Genomic DNA, 15,752 nt, shown 5'->3' on the forward strand with positions numbered 1-15,752 from the left:
TTTGGAGGACACTCAACTTTCCAAACACTAGCCTTTAAAGGGCCACAATCCGGGCCACATACTACCGGCACAGTACCATGTGGTTTAAATTTAATAAAAATGAGTTTTAGGTTAAAGGGTAAATTAGAAAATTTTATGTAAAAAATACATTGGAATTGTAAAGTGACAGTCTTTGTGAAACAAAGAAAAATCTCCAGAATAACACTCTTTGTAAAACGGAGAGAGTATAAATTATTGAACTAAACAAAAACAAAAACAAAAAACACAAGAAAAGTAATTATGTTTTTTTTTTTTTTTTTAAAAAAGGAAGAAAATTAATTATGTTTCGGAAATAGTTCCTCGATAGAGGGGTTTGTAAAACAATCGTTGTCAATATGTATGTGAATTGTGAAGACGATAATTAATTAAGACTATACGTACCATTCCAAATTATTTAATACCTGTGATTACGTGTATCTGTGCTGATTACATATATCGTCTCGTTAATTTATACTACTGTGTGTTGTTTATTGGATGACACTTTTGTTACTTGGAACTTGGAAGAGTAAAATTTTCTTATATTGCCGACACTACCAAGTAGGCCTGTAAACGGAGCGGATATCCGGTTTTTTTGAGATATCCGTATCCGTATCCGTATCCGTTTTATCCGTAATTTGTTATCTGTATTCGTATCCAAAAATTTTGGATATCCGTTATCCGGATATCCGTTAAAAATTCGATTATCCGCGAATATCCGTAAAAGATTTTTTTTTTAAAAAAAATATACGTATTTTGGACTAAAATACAGCGTATTTGTATAAAATACCATGTATTTTGGACAAAAATACCGGATATCCGTATATAAATACCGGATATCCGTGAAAAACCGAATATCCATTTTAAAATTTAGTATTATTCGTATCCGTATCCGAATATAATACATGGTATCCGAGAAAAAACGGATATCCGTTATCTGTTTTGAAATTTAGCACTATCCGTATTCGTATCCATATCCGTTTTATCCGATATTTCACTATCCGTATTCGTATCCGTTTGTCTGGATATCCGTTTTTTCCGGAGCGGATTCGGAGACAAATACGGATATCCGCAGATAGCAGATAATAATCTCAGGCCTACGGTACCAAGAACACTCCGACAGGAAGTTGATCAAACAGTCAAATCTTAATCATAACTTTTAACAATTGTACCTGTCTGAGAGGATTCACAACAGAATCTGAACTTCACAACCCTAAAAATTATGTTTGTTTTATGTTCTCTCATCACACACAAAAAAAAAGGCAAACACTTGAAAAGATTTCAAAACCCATGCTTTCTTGCACCTCAAGCGACATCTCTGTTTCCTCTTTAGATCCGACGAGTGTGGTTCTCCTTTTCATCTGAAGTTCTACTTCCACTTGCCCTACCCGAATTGTTCTGCACTAAACCACCATTACCCACTGATTCGCCGCCGTTTTGATCTGCGTTTCTTTCTCTCAGCAAGTTGCTGCCATTAGAAGACGCTGACTTCATCGCCCTCGGGAGCTTCACTTTCATAGACTCTCCAGAGTCGCTGTTTTCCGGCTTTGTTGCTGCTTCCATGTCTAAACTCACCGGATTAGCTTGTTCCTGAGATGAAGCTGGTGTTGTTGGTGGTGCTGGTGGACCAACAGGGACAAGCTGAAGCACAGTCTTCTTCCACTTCTTTCTTTGGCTTGGCCTTGGCACATTCGATTTACCCTGAAACCAAATTTCATAAAATCAGAAAGCTGTTGTTTCCTAGCTACATCAAACAGATAAAATGGAAATAATCATCAATATAATTTTTACCGTCGTGTTTCCTATGTCTGATAGAGGTTTTCTTCTTCTTCTTGTTCCTCCATCATTTGTCTCCTCCCCTGGTTTGTTAGCAAGAGCATTCTGTAGCAGCGTAGCTCCGCGTGAAGCAAGGACTTGTTGTTGTTGGTCTTTATCCTTCTCATCAGATTCTTGCGAGCTCTCCAAGGCTTCTGATTCCGAGATGGAATTGCTCTGCATTCCATCTGCGTTTCTGTTGGAGCATTTCACTGCAGAACATCCACATGACGGACCACAAGATCCCTTTGTAGCCCGGCACTGACACTTCATAGTCTTGCACGAGGAGCTCCTACTGCAAGTGCAACAACATATGTCAGATGGTGATGTGGATTTCACTGCATCATCTGAAGGAGCTTCCAAGTTCTCTTCATATGAACGCCTCATGACCACCACACTCGAGCGCCGTCTTCCCACTTTGAAGTTTCGTTTCCTATTCAGCTTTATAGCCGATTCCAGCTCTGAATCACGCTCTGATTCAAGTTCAGGTTTCCATTCGTCATCAAGATCTGGATCTTCCCGTTCATCATGGTCTGACGTTTCAGAATCAGATGTATCCATGTCCTCAAGAACTATAGTCGAGTTTCGGGTTTCCTGCTTTTTCAAACTATGCTCATTGTTTTGGTTAATTTCTGCGTACAATTTCTTCAACTCCGAGGCCTGTAAAATGGAACGCCGATGGTTTTATATGCTATAGGATAAGACATTAACTATTTAATTAAACAATATAGAAGATGTTTTCTACTAACCTGTGCTTTCCCTTGCTGCACGAGGTCTGCTCTTTGGATCTCCAAGTATCTAACATAACTGCTAAACTTTACTATTTTTTCTTTCAGGTCTCTTATAAGGACATCTTTTTCTCTGCAGTCTGCCTCTTTATCTCGAGCTAGACACCTTCAAAGTTAAATAATGGACAGAAAGAAGAATGTAGGATGAGTTAGTTATGCATCATATTTTGAAGATGATTCTCAGCAAGCAACTTATTATCAAAATCATCAGTCACTAATTGAGATTTTACCTCGCAGTTGATGCCAAATTGAACAGATAGTTCATGATACTCTTTGCGTCACCTAGCGTTCTAACTTGGTTCCACCTCCCTCTTCCACCAAACACACGTTCGCGCTCTTCTGCTTCAGATAACTGTGATGCCATGGAGACGAGAGTGTTGGATGAGGTGGCAAGCATATTCTCCAGAGCAAAAATCCTTGAGTTTCTTGCACCAGGAGACATGGTGTCACCATGAACGCTGCTAAGCCAGAGAAGACACATTGTTTACTATATTTCTTTCATCATGAATTGGTCCTGATTTATGCAAAATCTTTTTCTTGCCCAGATCACTCACCTTATTTGGGCATTCTTGAGCAGATCCCTTTCTTCTCTTAGCCGTGCAGCTTCCTTAGCCATTCTTGCTCTCCTGAATTATAGTCAGTGTTATTTGAGACAGTTTAGTAGGAAATCACAAAAAAAAACTTTTTGTCAGGCGATGAATCATGAAACAAGCATTAATGAAAGACATACTCTTCCATTTGCCTCTCGTATTCAGAACGCACTTCATGAACATGAACTGTGACTTCAATCTCATGCTCAATTGCTTGCATCAATGCCTGCAAATGGAGTAAATTTTAAGTTAACAATTACAAACTAACCAGAACAATCACCGTTGACCATACTCTCTAATTTTAGTCAGTAACTAGAAACACAAAGCATCGGTTTCAAAGAATTTGGCAGGTGTTACCTGAGTTCCAGGACCATTAACACTTGCCCCACCTGTATATATAGTAGGATACGCAGTTAGTAGCTTTTATCAGACATACAAACAAAGGTGATCATAGTAATTCATGTTATACGAAAAATCCTCACTTAAAGCTTCACGTGAAGACCCCTTTCGAGTTTCTAAAAGCTCTTTAAGTCTTTTTGTCGCCTGAGATGCCTCTTCTGTCTTTCTTTGCAAAACCTGATAAAACCAGACTTTGAGCAGCCATGATAATAGAAAACATCAATATTATTGGTCTGGAAGTTTATAAATGTTCTCACCAACTTCTGTTTTTGATTCAAAGCCATGAGTTTGTGCATCTCATACTCATTTCTCCTTCCCTCTTTTTTGAGCTGGTTAAATTCAAAAAAATGATATAAATGAATGTTACAATACACAATAAATTTCTGAATAACTAAGTCAAAATTTCCTTTGAACTAGAATCAAGTCCGAGATCTTCAAGTCAAATATTTACAAGCACTGGCACTGGTCATATTTGACTAATGACAGAATGACATTTGACTAGCTAGTTCAGTAGTGGAACAAGAGTCAGACATACTCATTAATCAATCAAATCAACTAAGCCTCGAGTCATCAAGAAAAAAACTCTTAATTAGCTAAACTGTTAGTCAAATATACCTGCATTACTTCCTTCTCTCTCGAAGCCTTCCAAGTCCTGAACTGTTCTGACTCCTGCTTAATCTTTTGCTGTAATTGCACCTGAAAAGTAGAACCAAATCAGATTAGCATACTTAAGACATACATGCATAAACATATATATAGTGAGTCTCGAATAAAGATCACTACAAAAAATAGAACACCTTACCTTCTGGGACTTAATTCTTTGTATTTCATCCTGCAATTTTCCTGCCACATCATCACTTTTCTGCCTTTGTCTCAAAAGCTGAGACTGTGCTTCTTGTTTCTTCTTCAGAACAGAAAACTAAAGACACAAAAGACAATGCATTATGGAAAAATATCTGTGAACACGAGTATAACTAATAAATAAAACCGAAGTTACCTGAGTTTCAAGCGTCTGCAGTTTCTGATAATAATCTTCCTTCTGTTTCTGGGCACCATCTCCTGATGGTATGCTAGCAAGGTTCTGTTTCAAACCTTCAATTTCTCTCTGCATGCATGTGTGATTTAGTCAGTTTAGGTTCATAAATTTCACTAAAATACAATATAAACCACATAATACCAACCTGCAGTGCTCTTTTTTCCTGTTCTAGCTCATGAACTTTTTTCTCATAATGTTTGAGAACAGATGTACCACCACTTGAAAACCGCTTCATTTCAGCCTTCAAGAAAAATCAAAGTTTACTCATACTTCCGTAAGGAAACAGATGAAAAACTAAAAAGGAGCACACTCCAAAAATGAGAATAGTACCTCCTTTTCTTCAAGTCTCTTATCTAATTCCTTAAGCTCCATATCCAACTTCTCTTGCAGTGAGCAATGCTCAATCTCCTTTTCTTGAAGTTCAAGTTCAACTGCATACAAGGTAAAGCTACTTAAACGGAGATTACAGAGATCACTTCTCATATATTAAACCAGGGAAAACAATTTAGGCTAACAATCTGAAAGTGATAAACAAGTTGTGGACTGTGGTTTGTAGCATCTAAGTGCACGAAAAATAAATGCTAAAACATTAGTTGAGGTACCAACCCGTGACATCTATCACTTTGTCTTCACAATCCGACGACTCATTAGACGAGGGAAACAAGACATTGTTCGAACGAGGCCCATCATCACAGGAATCATCTGAATATTGGCAGTTACTGGATTTCTTCAAGCTTTTGATATGCAACAGCTCTCCTTCTAGCTCTTGAATTTTTGAAACGTACTTCTTCACCAAACCAACGTCCTGGAAAATTAGACACTTCAGCGAAAAAATCCACTTGGTCATACATTTCAACAAAAGAATCATAAAGGACATCTCACCTCATTTTGGCACGTTTCAATCTCATCCAAGGATTTACCATTGCGAACAGATTCAATAATCATTATGAGTTTGTCCTTTTCAACCTAAATGGATGAAAATAAAATGTAAAATGCTAGATGTCATATGTGCTTTGATCCATTAAAAAAAAAAGAATGAGTAGAAGAAAAACCTGAGCATCATAAGCACGCTTTGAGAAATGCTCAGAAGCGACTCTTCGTTCTTGAAGTTCGTTTTGTAGCTCACGATTGCTTGCCTCAAGGAGTGATATCTTATGCTTGAGAATCTAAGGAAGGTTATTTATATTGTCAAGTATTAGAAAATGTGACAAGCATGAACTGTTACTGTTCGTCTTAGATCAGATGGAATACCTGGAGCTCATCAAAAGCACCGCTATCACCCCGATAGAACAAGAGTTCTGTCTGCAGCTGCTCAATTTGACTCCGCATTCTTTGCATTTGTGCTGTTGCTGGATCTCGATTGATCTAAGTATCGCAAGAAATTACAGGTAGGTTAGGCCAGAAATGAAATATATTGCTGAGCATTCATAATTAAAAGCAAGAACTAGTATATACGTACCACTGCTTTGTTTTGAATATTGCGAGCACGATTTGCGTATTTGAGCGTATTTAAAGTTTCCTCGGCATTTGTATCAGCTGGACTTACACAAGCTGCAACATTTAGAGATCATAAGTTACGTTATCTAATAGAAGGATGAAAACAGTTTTTGTCTAATGCTTGGATCATTAATTGAAATGTTTGGAAAACCCATACCAATCATCACAGTTTTGCTATTGCCACCTAAAGAATCCTGAATAACAGATTATTAGCATTAGCATTCTTCTTCAAAACCATATATATACACAAGAACATATAGTTCAATTGACAGAAACATAAGAAACCTTGATACCTGAAGCAAACGAGTTAACTTGCTGTCACGGTAAGGAACATGACCTCCTTCCTTTCTCTTTTTCTCATCTCCAAGTGCACTAATAACATTTCCAAGTGCTAGTAGACCTTTGTTAATGTGAATACCTGTGTAAATATACAGAAAATGAATCTTCTAGATTAGCCATAGTCTCTTTTAAGAAACCAGAAAGAATAATATAGAGCTCAAAGATAGACATAAGGTAACCTTCTTTCAAACGCATCCCATCAGCTCCTGTTCGTTTTGCACGTTCTGACCCCGCTAAATCAACCAAATGAAGCTTTGCACATAGGATATCTTCACCTCCATTTTCAGTTGTTGTGAAAGAACCGCTGGAAATCTTCTTTTGTTCCAAAGTGATTGTGAAGATTGCATGGGACCGACTAAAAAGGCAAGAACCAAACACTACATTAGCATACTTATAGATCTGATCTAACAATGAAATTTTCTCTTTATCTGAGTGAATTATAGTGCAATACAGATAATAGATTCACCTTGATTGGCTATTCATGTTTGTGCTGCCAGTAGCTCGAGCCAAAGAGCCGCGTGCTAGATACGAGCCCATCTCTTCTTTCGTCTTGACTTCTGCCTCTGTAACGCCAGCCAATGTTATTCCTCCACTGGCAGTTTCCCTGATTTGAATTGGAGCTCTCGAGAGGGCAGTGTGCTTTGCTTGAACTCCACTGTCATTTTTTAAAAGGGCCGAGGAATTTGAGTCAAGCAAATCGAAAACCTCTTCCTTAAAAATCTGCATTTACAAATCCGTATCAGAACAGAAAATTTTACAAATTAGATCTCGAAGAACAACAAAGCTCAGCAGATGTTTTTACCTCAATAAAAGACACTCGTATCAATAGTTCAGAGTCTTTGGTGGTGGTCTCCACTCTTTTAAATATATCTTCCATAACGTTTGGTATAACTCCACCATTTGTGCCATCTCCACTATAATTAGTACCCATGGTGTAGGTTTTCCCTGAACCAGTCTTCAATAACAACAAACAAACAAACAATTTGATAAGTCAAACCACCATTTAGCTTCAAGAAAATGCAGAGTTTATAGAAATTTTCAAAACAAAACCTGGCCGTAAGCAAGAACAGTAGCATTGTATCCTTTGAATAGCGCGTCCACAAGTGGAGCAACGCAATGATCATAAATCTTTGAGCACGGGTAGCCAGCATTTCCATAAACGAAATCATAAGTAAACGTATGTGAGCCAATATGAACCTGTTCAATACACAAGGACAAAGATGAGTTCTTTCAACTACAATTATAATACACTTACAAAGAATCGATGCAAATCTCATCACACGCCTTTTAAAACCTAATAATTTCCCATTCACGCATAAAATTAGATTTGTCAAATTGAAACAATAATCAAATCCCAAAGATTACAACCTATTCTAATATTCGGATCTTATCAGAAATAAAGAAACGCAGAAGAATGAAATGAAATTAAAAAAAACCCTTCAAATTCAAATTACTTGAGGCTCTTTTGGGGCTACGGTAATGCAATCTGAGCAACCGTTTAAAAGCTCCGGCGTAATTAACGGCCGGATATTTACAGCAACCCTAACGCACTCTGTGCTCTCCATCCTCCTTTTCCGCCGCCGGTTCAATCGCAAAAACCCAGATTCCTTGGGTACGGACGTATTCAATCCAGAAACAAATCCCTCACCTCCAACGAATGCGAATACAGATCCGAATACAGAATCGTAGGATCGAGCTGGGTGAAAATTCTCGAGAAGAAAATTCTCAGGAAATGAGAAACATAGAGGAGGAGGAGGCTCTGAGAGATTTTCAAATTTTGAAGATGGAGAGAGAAAGAGAGAAGAGAAGAGAGAGGGCTTTTTGTTTTTTGTTTTTTTTTGAGAGGTTGATAATGATAATTAAAAAGGCAACAAATTAATACTCTAATTGTAAAGCGCCGCTCAGATACGAATTCAAAATTTTTTTGCTCTCTTTGCGACCGTTACGCACGTGTCATGCACATGATCATCGAATTGCTTAAAGGCCCATTAACTTTAGATTTCAGCCCATATTTTATTTTTGAGCCCATTTAGGTTCTTGATCCTTCTGAACTGAGAGAGGATGATGGAAGGAAGACAATGGTTTGGTTTACAGAGAGTTAAGAAGCTTCAGAAGAAATGGCGACTCTGGTTTCGAATTGAACTTGTGTGGGAATTGGGAAGGTTTTTTGAAGTGATAAACAAATGGTGAATAGTGGAGATTTGGATCAGACTCTGCAAGATGGGAATATTTTTAGACAGCTCAATGCTCTCATCGTAGCTCATCTCCGTCATCACAATCTCTCACAGGTGTGTCCTTCATCTTACTCTGATTCTAATTTTTATGTGTTTTACATTATACACCTATGTAGCATACATCAATTTTGTGTTTGAACAGCTATTCAAATTGGGATTTTCTGAGCATATCTATTTTTGGATTGTTTTTTTTGTGTTAAAGTGTGAAACTTTGAAAAATCAATCAGATATATTTGTTTTGGGAGAGTAGTTAAGTGCTCAAAGTTTGGATTTTTCAGTAACTGTCAAAAGGTTAAAGTTTTGATTTTGGGATCTAATTTTTTAGGCGGCAAGTACGGTTGCATCAGCGACAATGACACCATTGGATATTGAGGTTCCTCCAAACCGTCTTCTAGAGCTTGTTGCAAAGGTACTTGTTTTTTCCCTTTCTTCCACTTTCTGAAGTATCTCTGTGTCATGGTTTTGGAGTGTTTGGTTCTGAGATGAGAGAACAGGGTCTTGCAGCGGAGAACAATGGGACATTGAGAGATCTTTCTTCATCAGTTTTGTTACCATGTTCTTATGGATCAACCACTACTACTAGAACAGCTTCTATTGACTTCAGGTGATTTCTTCTTTTTTTTTCCAATGAGTTATGTTTCTTAATAGATGAAACTAAAACTTCTTATTATCTAAAGAATGTTTGGTATTTGTCCAACTAGTGTTACTCATGTGAAAGGCTCATCAAAGACTATCCCAAAGCATGAATCCAAGACACTATCGGAGCACAAGGTATACATTTACGTCTCAGTTGACACAAGTCTCACAACTTTTGGTAATCTTCGAGCTTTTTTTAGTTTGGCTGATATGCTTATGAAATTTTATAGAGCGTCGTTAGGTGTGCAAGATTTAGTCCTGATGGAATGTTTTTTGCAACTGGCGGTGCAGACACATCAATTAAGCTCTTTGAGGTACTGAGAATTTCTCTTTTTCATAGTACCTACCTTGTATTAGTAAGCATCATCAAGAATTGATAGTTCTGTGGGGCTGTTCCATGTTTTTCCTTTGAGGTGCCAAAAGTGAAACAGATGATTTCAGGAGATACTCAAGCTCGACCGTTAATACGGACTTTTTATGATCATGCTGAAGTAAGCCTTTCCTTTTTCCATTATTCTGCCTCTCTTGTCGATTTTTTTAGTATCTCTTATTCTTGTGACTATCATTTGCAGCCATTGAACGATCTTGATTTCCACCCTCGGAGCACAATCCTAGTATCCAGTGCCAAAGACAACTGTATAAAGTATCTATTTTTGTTTCCGTTTCTCTACCTAAATAGATTCTTGCAGTGATTACAAGAAAAATTTGTGTTCACCTGTGTCTTTTCTAATGACTTTGATAGGTTCTTCGACTTCTCGAAAACCACAGCTAAACGAGCATTCAAAGTTTTTCAGGTAGAGATCATGTTCAGCTTCTGCTCAGCTACATTTCATCAAATCATTAACTTTAAATTCTGCAGGATACACATAATGTGCGCTCTATATCTTTTCATCCGTCAGGAGAGTTTCTTCTTGCAGGTGATTGTATACAGTAGAGACCGATCTTGTGAAACATTTTTCTCTTTGAAACTCAAAAAATGATCCAGATGAGGATCTATTCAGTATATTGTAAATACGAAAACTTGGCCTTTACAGGAACCGATCATCCAATTCCACATCTGTACGACGTTAACACATATCAGTGTTTTCTTCCTTCAAATGTACCAGATAGCGGAGTAAACGGAGCCATTAATCAGGTACTTACCTGATCAATCTTCATTTTGCATTCTATAATCATCTACTTGTAATGAACATTGATTCATGGCTGTGAGATTCTTGGTTTTTTTTTCAGGTGCGATATTCTTCCACGGGATCCATCTATGTTACAGCCTCAAAGGATGGAGCTATTCGACTCTATGACGGGGTCAGCGCAAAGTGTATACGTTCCATTAGTGGTGCACATGGAAAATCAGAGGTCACAAGTGCAGTGTTCACTAAAGATCAAAGGTAGGACGAAGATTCAATAAATTATTCTGGCAAAACAATGTCAGAACTTGGCAGAACAGTTGATTAATCATATGGCTTTTGTTAGGTTTGTTCTCTCATCCGGTAAGGATTTTACGGTTAAGTTATGGGAAGTAGGTTCAGGTCGAATGGTAAAGGAATATCTCGGAGCAAAGCGAATAAAACTGCGGTCTCAGGTAACTAGTTTTCTAAACCTTTTGAGACAAAAATATTCACTGGGTCGGATTAATTCTAAATGATCTTCACTGTTGTGTGTAGGCAATCTTTAACGAAACTGAAGAGTTTGTAATCTCCATAGATGAAGCAAGCAATGAGGTTGTTACATGGGATGCCAGAACTGCAGAAAAAGTGGCAAGATGGCCTTCAAACCATAACGGTACACCGCGGTGGATCGAGCACTCGCCGGTTGAATCAGTCTTTGTTACTTGTGGAACAGACAGATCCATTCGGTTCTGGAAGGAATCCGTGTAGAAGATAATTCAAAGTAATGTTTTTATTTTCATAAAACATGAAGCATACATGATATTACAAAACTATAGAAACTCTGGAGATAGATTTGCTTATATAAGATATTTTCTTTGGAGAGTTCTGTTGTTTCATGTTGCCTTGTGAAAAACGCAAGTAATGTTCCAGGTCACTGCGTAAGAACAAAAAACAAAGCAGGTGAGTTTCAAAATCAGAATTACAGATTTGTCGAGGTTTGTTTCTGGTGGAAAACTTACTCATGGCTCTAGTCATTCTCCTTTTATCTGCAGTTATAAACCTGGTCGGTCTAACGTTCTTAGTCGGTCCACAGATGTACTGTTGTTTAGGTGCCGTGAACGTGAAGTTTACAGGCATCCGAGCAGTCTTACTCGAGGTACCAGCATTACCAACGGCTAACTGGAATGAACTTTCTAAACCGGGTTTCAAGATACCGTTTTTGCAGCAATTAGCGATCTGCTGATTGTAAGGAGTTCCGGGAAGCAAATCAACAACTATTGGCTTACGCATGCAGGAATGCGGGATGTTGAATTTGAACTTGGAACAGTCTCCTTGCTCTGTGGTTTGTGCACCAACCATGCTCCAGATCACTTCTTTCTTGGTCCATCTCCAACTCATTGTCCATCCTGGAACCGAACGTTGCTTCTGGTAATTGTAGGCTGTAACCACTGCCTGATATGGATTCAATCTTGAAGTTAAAGCAGAATCTAAGATTTTGTGAGACAAGAAGAAGAATAAGAACTTACAACGTAGCCGTCAGGCGTCCAGTTCATGAGATCCCATTTGACTGTGATGTTTCCGTTGTTGCTGGAGCGAGCTTCTGCAGATCAGAGAACACAAATGACTCTATAAGTTTTTGGAAGAGACAAATAAAGGTGAATGTGTAGAAGGATAGAGATTTTCTTATTCTTCTTCTTCATGTTCAGAGATTTACCTGAAGAAGTCAAACAAGAAAAGGAAACCAATAGGAGGACAATCATCATAGCTGAGAAGAGAGACTCCATTGTTGTGGTTCAGAAGTGAAGAGAGAGAGAGGGAGAGACTTTGTAAGAAGATAGAAGGCGACGACTTTGACTACATCAAGAGGGTACAAAATTACAACACATCATTACAGTTGTATTTGTATACCATTTAAATATGCCTTTATCCCCGGGATCTTGTATTAACTTCAATATATCATAATTAACAATGATTACTTGATCCTAAACTCAACTTGGGCGTACGAGAAAAGCATTACGTTAACCAAAATCTTAACTTTATCTCCGATTCCTGAGCCAAGCGAAAACTCTGGGTAAACGTTTACATTGAGGCGAACCAAAGATTATTGAAGCTATTTGCTCGTGACCAAGCAAAAAAAGACGAATTCTCTTGACAAAATCATAAAAAGAGGAAAGAACAAAGACCATAATAATCTTTAGAAATCAGATGTTGAAAGATCATCAGCATCACATTCTTCGTCTCATCTTGTTGTGCGGTTTCTTAACAAAACTCATATTGATCTGCTTGAGCCGTTTCTTCTTCCTAGCGGTTTTCTCAGGCAAAGTCTCCCTCTTCTTCACATTGCTATCCACTTCCTTGCTCTTCTTTTTCAAAAACCGCGGATCAACTCTATACTCCTTAGGACTAACAGCGATACCTTTCTTAGCAGCTTCTTTGTACAAACCATTAGCTCTAGTCAGCTGGTTATTAGCACACATTTTCCCCATCAACAAATCATAAGTTTTGATCCCAGGTTTGATACCACTCGCTTTCATACTCTTAAACACACTCATAGCATGTTCAAGCCTCTCAATCCCACACAATATCTTCAAAAACCCATAATACTCTTTCTTAGTCAAAGACTCACCGTACCCAGCTGACTTCATCTTATCAATCATTTCATCTCCTTCACCAACCCTAGCAGCTTGATACAAACTCTTGATCAGAACAAGATACGTCTCAGCATCTGGTTGACAACCCCATTCACTCATCCTACCAAACAATGTCATCGCTTCTTCAGTTCTCCTAAGTTTACAAAGATTGTTAATCAACACATTGAAAGTCTCAGTATCTCTAGGCACACCACGGAACTCCATTTCTAATAAAACCTTCTCTACTTCAGGTTGAAGCTTAAACGGATCTTTCTTCCTACAAAGCTTACAAACACAATCAAGCATCAAGTTATAAGCTTTAGTACCAATCTCAAACCCTCCTCTAGACATCTCACCAGCTAACCTAGTTGCTTCATCAAGCTTCTCAGCATTACACCAACCACTAATCAACAAATCACAAATATTCTCATCAGGGAATATATCATTAGCAGTGTTCTTCACCATCTTCTCCGCGATACTCGCGTGTCCCTTTTCACAAAGCTTCTTAACCACCAGAGTAAGTGACTCTTTATCACGTTTCAAACCGTAATCGTTCTCCATCTTCTCAAAGAACTCAGTGACCTGCTTAGGTCTACCAGCTCGAACAAGCCTATCAATCGCAGATTCTAATGTTTTACCTCCGGCGATACCTTTGTATTTGGAAATGATCTCTAACATACCTTTGAAATCTTTCCGACGACCGAAGTAATCGACGAAATACGAAACTGTTTCATCTGTATGGGAGAAGGCATCGATCGTATCCAACCACTCGTTAAACCCTAGAGCAGCGCGACCAGCTTCAGGGGAGAGATTAAGTGTTTGAAGAATCGAATCTGGACACGGCGTGACGTGGGAGAAGCTGAGATTGAGTCTCTTTGAAATGGAGTGAGACTCGGCGTCTGGGTTCCCGGTGAGCTCCTTGGAGAAAGAGAGAGCGATCTGCTTCGGATCTGAAGCTTCTGAGTCTGCATTTGTTTCAGATGAGAAGAATCTAGAAGGAAACGTTGAGAATGTTGAGGAACGGGAAGGCGGTTGAGGAGGAAACGATGGTTTGGAAGAAATGAGACGGGACTGAGATTGAAGAGTATTGGCGGAGGAGGAGGAGGAAGAGGTGACGATGCTACGGAGGAGTAGTCGCCGGAGTTGCAGAGACGGTAACGACGGCGGCATTTTCTGATTTTTAGTGAGAGAAAATTAGTAACCAAGAGAGAGAGTGAGAGAAAAGGAAGGAGACTAAAACCCTAATTCAAGATTTAGGAACATCACGAGTTATTGGGCTTCACTTTGGGGCTGGCTTTCAGCCCATTTGTAAGTTTAAATGTAACCAAAATAATATAGTTAATTATCATTAAGTTATTGATTGGGGGTGTAGCTCATATGGTAGAGCGCTCGCTTCGCATGCGAGAGGCACGGGGTTCGATTCCCCGCACCTCCAATTTTTTTTTGCACCGTGTCCATATTAAATGAAGACTGTCGTATGTACAGTTTACAATCACGAAATACATCAAATTTAAACAGCTAAAGCTAATCCTTATGCAAACGAGACCAGAATAAGTTCGATTCACATTAAAGGTTTGTTAGTTAATGTTGTTCGTTTCATACTTGGGGGTTTCAAGTAGCTAATTAAGTACCTAATAAAGAGAATTCCAAGACGTTTTATCAAAGATAGTTAATGCAATAGTTTCATTTCATTCCATATAAATAAGCAAGGATCTTATTGTTGTTCATCAATCAAAACAAAACCGAGCTCAATAAATATCTCTACTAGGTTTATTCTTCTAAGGCTCTTTATTCTCATTATGTCGATCAAAAGTGTGATTTCACTCCTAATGGTTGTATGCATCATAGCCTCCGTAAATGCTCAGCTACCACGGCTTCCGATTCCCTTTCCTTTTCCATTTCAACCAAGTCCTGGTATGCCAGGATTACTACCTGACATAACAAAATGTTGGTCATCAGTGAGGAATATCCCCGGATGTATCGCAGAAATTTCTCAATCGATATTGATTGGACAAATCGGCAATATAGGTCCTGCTTGTTGCAAGGCATTTCTAGAAGCTGAAGCCAACTGCATCCCAAAGTTTCCATTCAGTCCATTTTTTCCTCATATCATTAAGGACCATTGTTCAAGAATTGTTGGAGCAGTTCCTCCTACAACAAAATAGAATTTTATAATGTTAATTAGTCTTTTTAACAAAAGAGCTTCTTATTATTTTTTTAAATAGGGTTAATTCAACAATGTTGTACTCACAAATTACCATGATCCAATAAAAGCACCCTACAACATTCGTTAAGTCATCTCATCAATATTGTTTAGTTTATCAATATGATACTTTAGTGAAAGTACCTCACGCGTGAACTTAAACTTAAAAAATAAGTAGTTATGTGACAAATCTTAACACAAATTAAAATTATGAATTGACAACTTAAGAATATTAGAAATTCCAACCAACAAATATGGTGACTGAAATATCATATATCGTAATCTAGAACACACCATTCAATATGAGAGAAAGCAAATAAAATGTTAATAAAAAATTATTTCTTACTGTTGTTCATCAATCAAAACAAAATCGAGCACTAAACATCTCTATTAGATTTTATTCTACTAAGGCTCTTTTTCTCATTATGTCTATTAAAAGTGTGATTTCACTCCTAGTGGTTGTA

General features: G+C 38.1%; 5 protein-coding genes and 1 non-coding gene across 8 annotated transcripts; 3 read left to right on the plus strand and 3 right to left on the minus strand.

Annotated features, from left to right (window-relative positions):
• Positions 1–1,142: 1,142 nt before the first annotated feature.
• LOC104738349 (kinesin-like protein KIN-4C) lies at positions 1,143–8,351 on the minus strand. Of its 2 annotated transcripts, none has more exons than XM_010458545.3 (26): positions 7,934–8,351; positions 7,530–7,676; positions 7,282–7,434; positions 6,946–7,199; positions 6,659–6,834; positions 6,434–6,558; positions 6,298–6,334; positions 6,103–6,194; positions 5,895–6,008; positions 5,696–5,809; positions 5,526–5,609; positions 5,250–5,448; positions 4,974–5,074; positions 4,789–4,884; positions 4,605–4,712; positions 4,410–4,526; positions 4,223–4,303; positions 3,865–3,936; positions 3,691–3,784; positions 3,566–3,597; positions 3,349–3,434; positions 3,173–3,244; positions 2,849–3,076; positions 2,580–2,724; positions 1,807–2,490; positions 1,143–1,716 (listed from the first exon to the last, which is right to left on the minus strand). In XM_010458545.3, exons 1-26 carry the CDS (start codon positions 8,042–8,044, stop codon positions 1,345–1,347), a joined length of 3,894 nt encoding a protein of 1,297 aa, XP_010456847.1. In that variant the 5' UTR covers positions 8,045–8,351; the 3' UTR covers positions 1,143–1,344. The 2 variants fall into 2 exon arrangements, with proteins under 2 accessions (XP_010456847.1, XP_010456840.1); XM_010458538.3 differs by having other exon boundaries at positions 2,849–3,079.
• Positions 8,352–8,532: 181 nt separating this feature from the next.
• On the plus strand, positions 8,533–11,337 carry LOC104738378 (cleavage stimulation factor subunit 50). 2 transcript variants are annotated; one of them, XM_010458563.2, is made up of 13 exons: positions 8,533–8,767; positions 9,039–9,122; positions 9,208–9,317; positions 9,415–9,484; positions 9,580–9,663; positions 9,763–9,840; positions 9,922–9,992; positions 10,092–10,143; positions 10,209–10,266; positions 10,384–10,484; positions 10,580–10,734; positions 10,820–10,928; positions 11,011–11,337. In XM_010458563.2, the coding sequence occupies exons 1-13, from the start codon at positions 8,663–8,665 to the stop codon at positions 11,221–11,223; spliced, it is 1,290 nt and encodes a 429-aa protein (XP_010456865.1). In that variant the 5' UTR covers positions 8,533–8,662; the 3' UTR covers positions 11,224–11,337. The 2 variants fall into 2 exon arrangements, with proteins under 2 accessions (XP_010456865.1, XP_087347402.1); XM_087491276.1 differs by lacking the exons at positions 8,533–8,767; positions 9,039–9,122; positions 9,208–9,317 and having other exon boundaries at positions 9,431–9,484; positions 9,773–9,840.
• LOC104738373 (COBRA-like protein 5) lies at positions 11,228–12,351 on the minus strand. Its single transcript, XM_019237675.2, has 4 exons — positions 12,170–12,351; positions 11,982–12,055; positions 11,475–11,907; positions 11,228–11,389 (listed from the first exon to the last, which is right to left on the minus strand). Exons 1-4 carry the CDS (start codon positions 12,237–12,239, stop codon positions 11,349–11,351), a joined length of 618 nt encoding a protein of 205 aa, XP_019093220.1. The 5' UTR covers positions 12,240–12,351; the 3' UTR covers positions 11,228–11,348.
• Positions 12,352–12,473: 122 nt separating this feature from the next.
• On the minus strand, positions 12,474–14,340 carry LOC104738385 (small ribosomal subunit protein mL104 (rPPR9)). The gene has a single exon (XM_010458569.2). The coding sequence runs from the start codon at positions 14,253–14,255 to the stop codon at positions 12,681–12,683; it is 1,575 nt and encodes a 524-aa protein (XP_010456871.2). The 5' UTR covers positions 14,256–14,340; the 3' UTR covers positions 12,474–12,680.
• Positions 14,341–14,447: 107 nt separating this feature from the next.
• Positions 14,448–14,520, plus strand: TRNAA-CGC (transfer RNA alanine (anticodon CGC)). Its single transcript has one exon. It is a non-coding gene; the product is annotated as a tRNA-Ala (tRNA).
• A 297-nt stretch (positions 14,521–14,817) lies between these two features.
• Positions 14,818–15,383, plus strand: LOC104756755 (uncharacterized). The gene has a single exon (XM_010479402.2). It carries the CDS (start codon positions 14,885–14,887, stop codon positions 15,248–15,250), a length of 366 nt encoding a protein of 121 aa, XP_010477704.1. The 5' UTR covers positions 14,818–14,884; the 3' UTR covers positions 15,251–15,383.
• The last annotated feature ends 369 nt before the right edge of the window (positions 15,384–15,752 follow it).

This window comes from Camelina sativa, chromosome 2 (assembly GCF_030686135.1).
Source record: "Camelina sativa cultivar CO46 ecotype springtype chromosome 2, ASM3068613v1".
Taxonomy (NCBI): domain Eukaryota; kingdom Viridiplantae; phylum Streptophyta; class Magnoliopsida; order Brassicales; family Brassicaceae; genus Camelina; species Camelina sativa.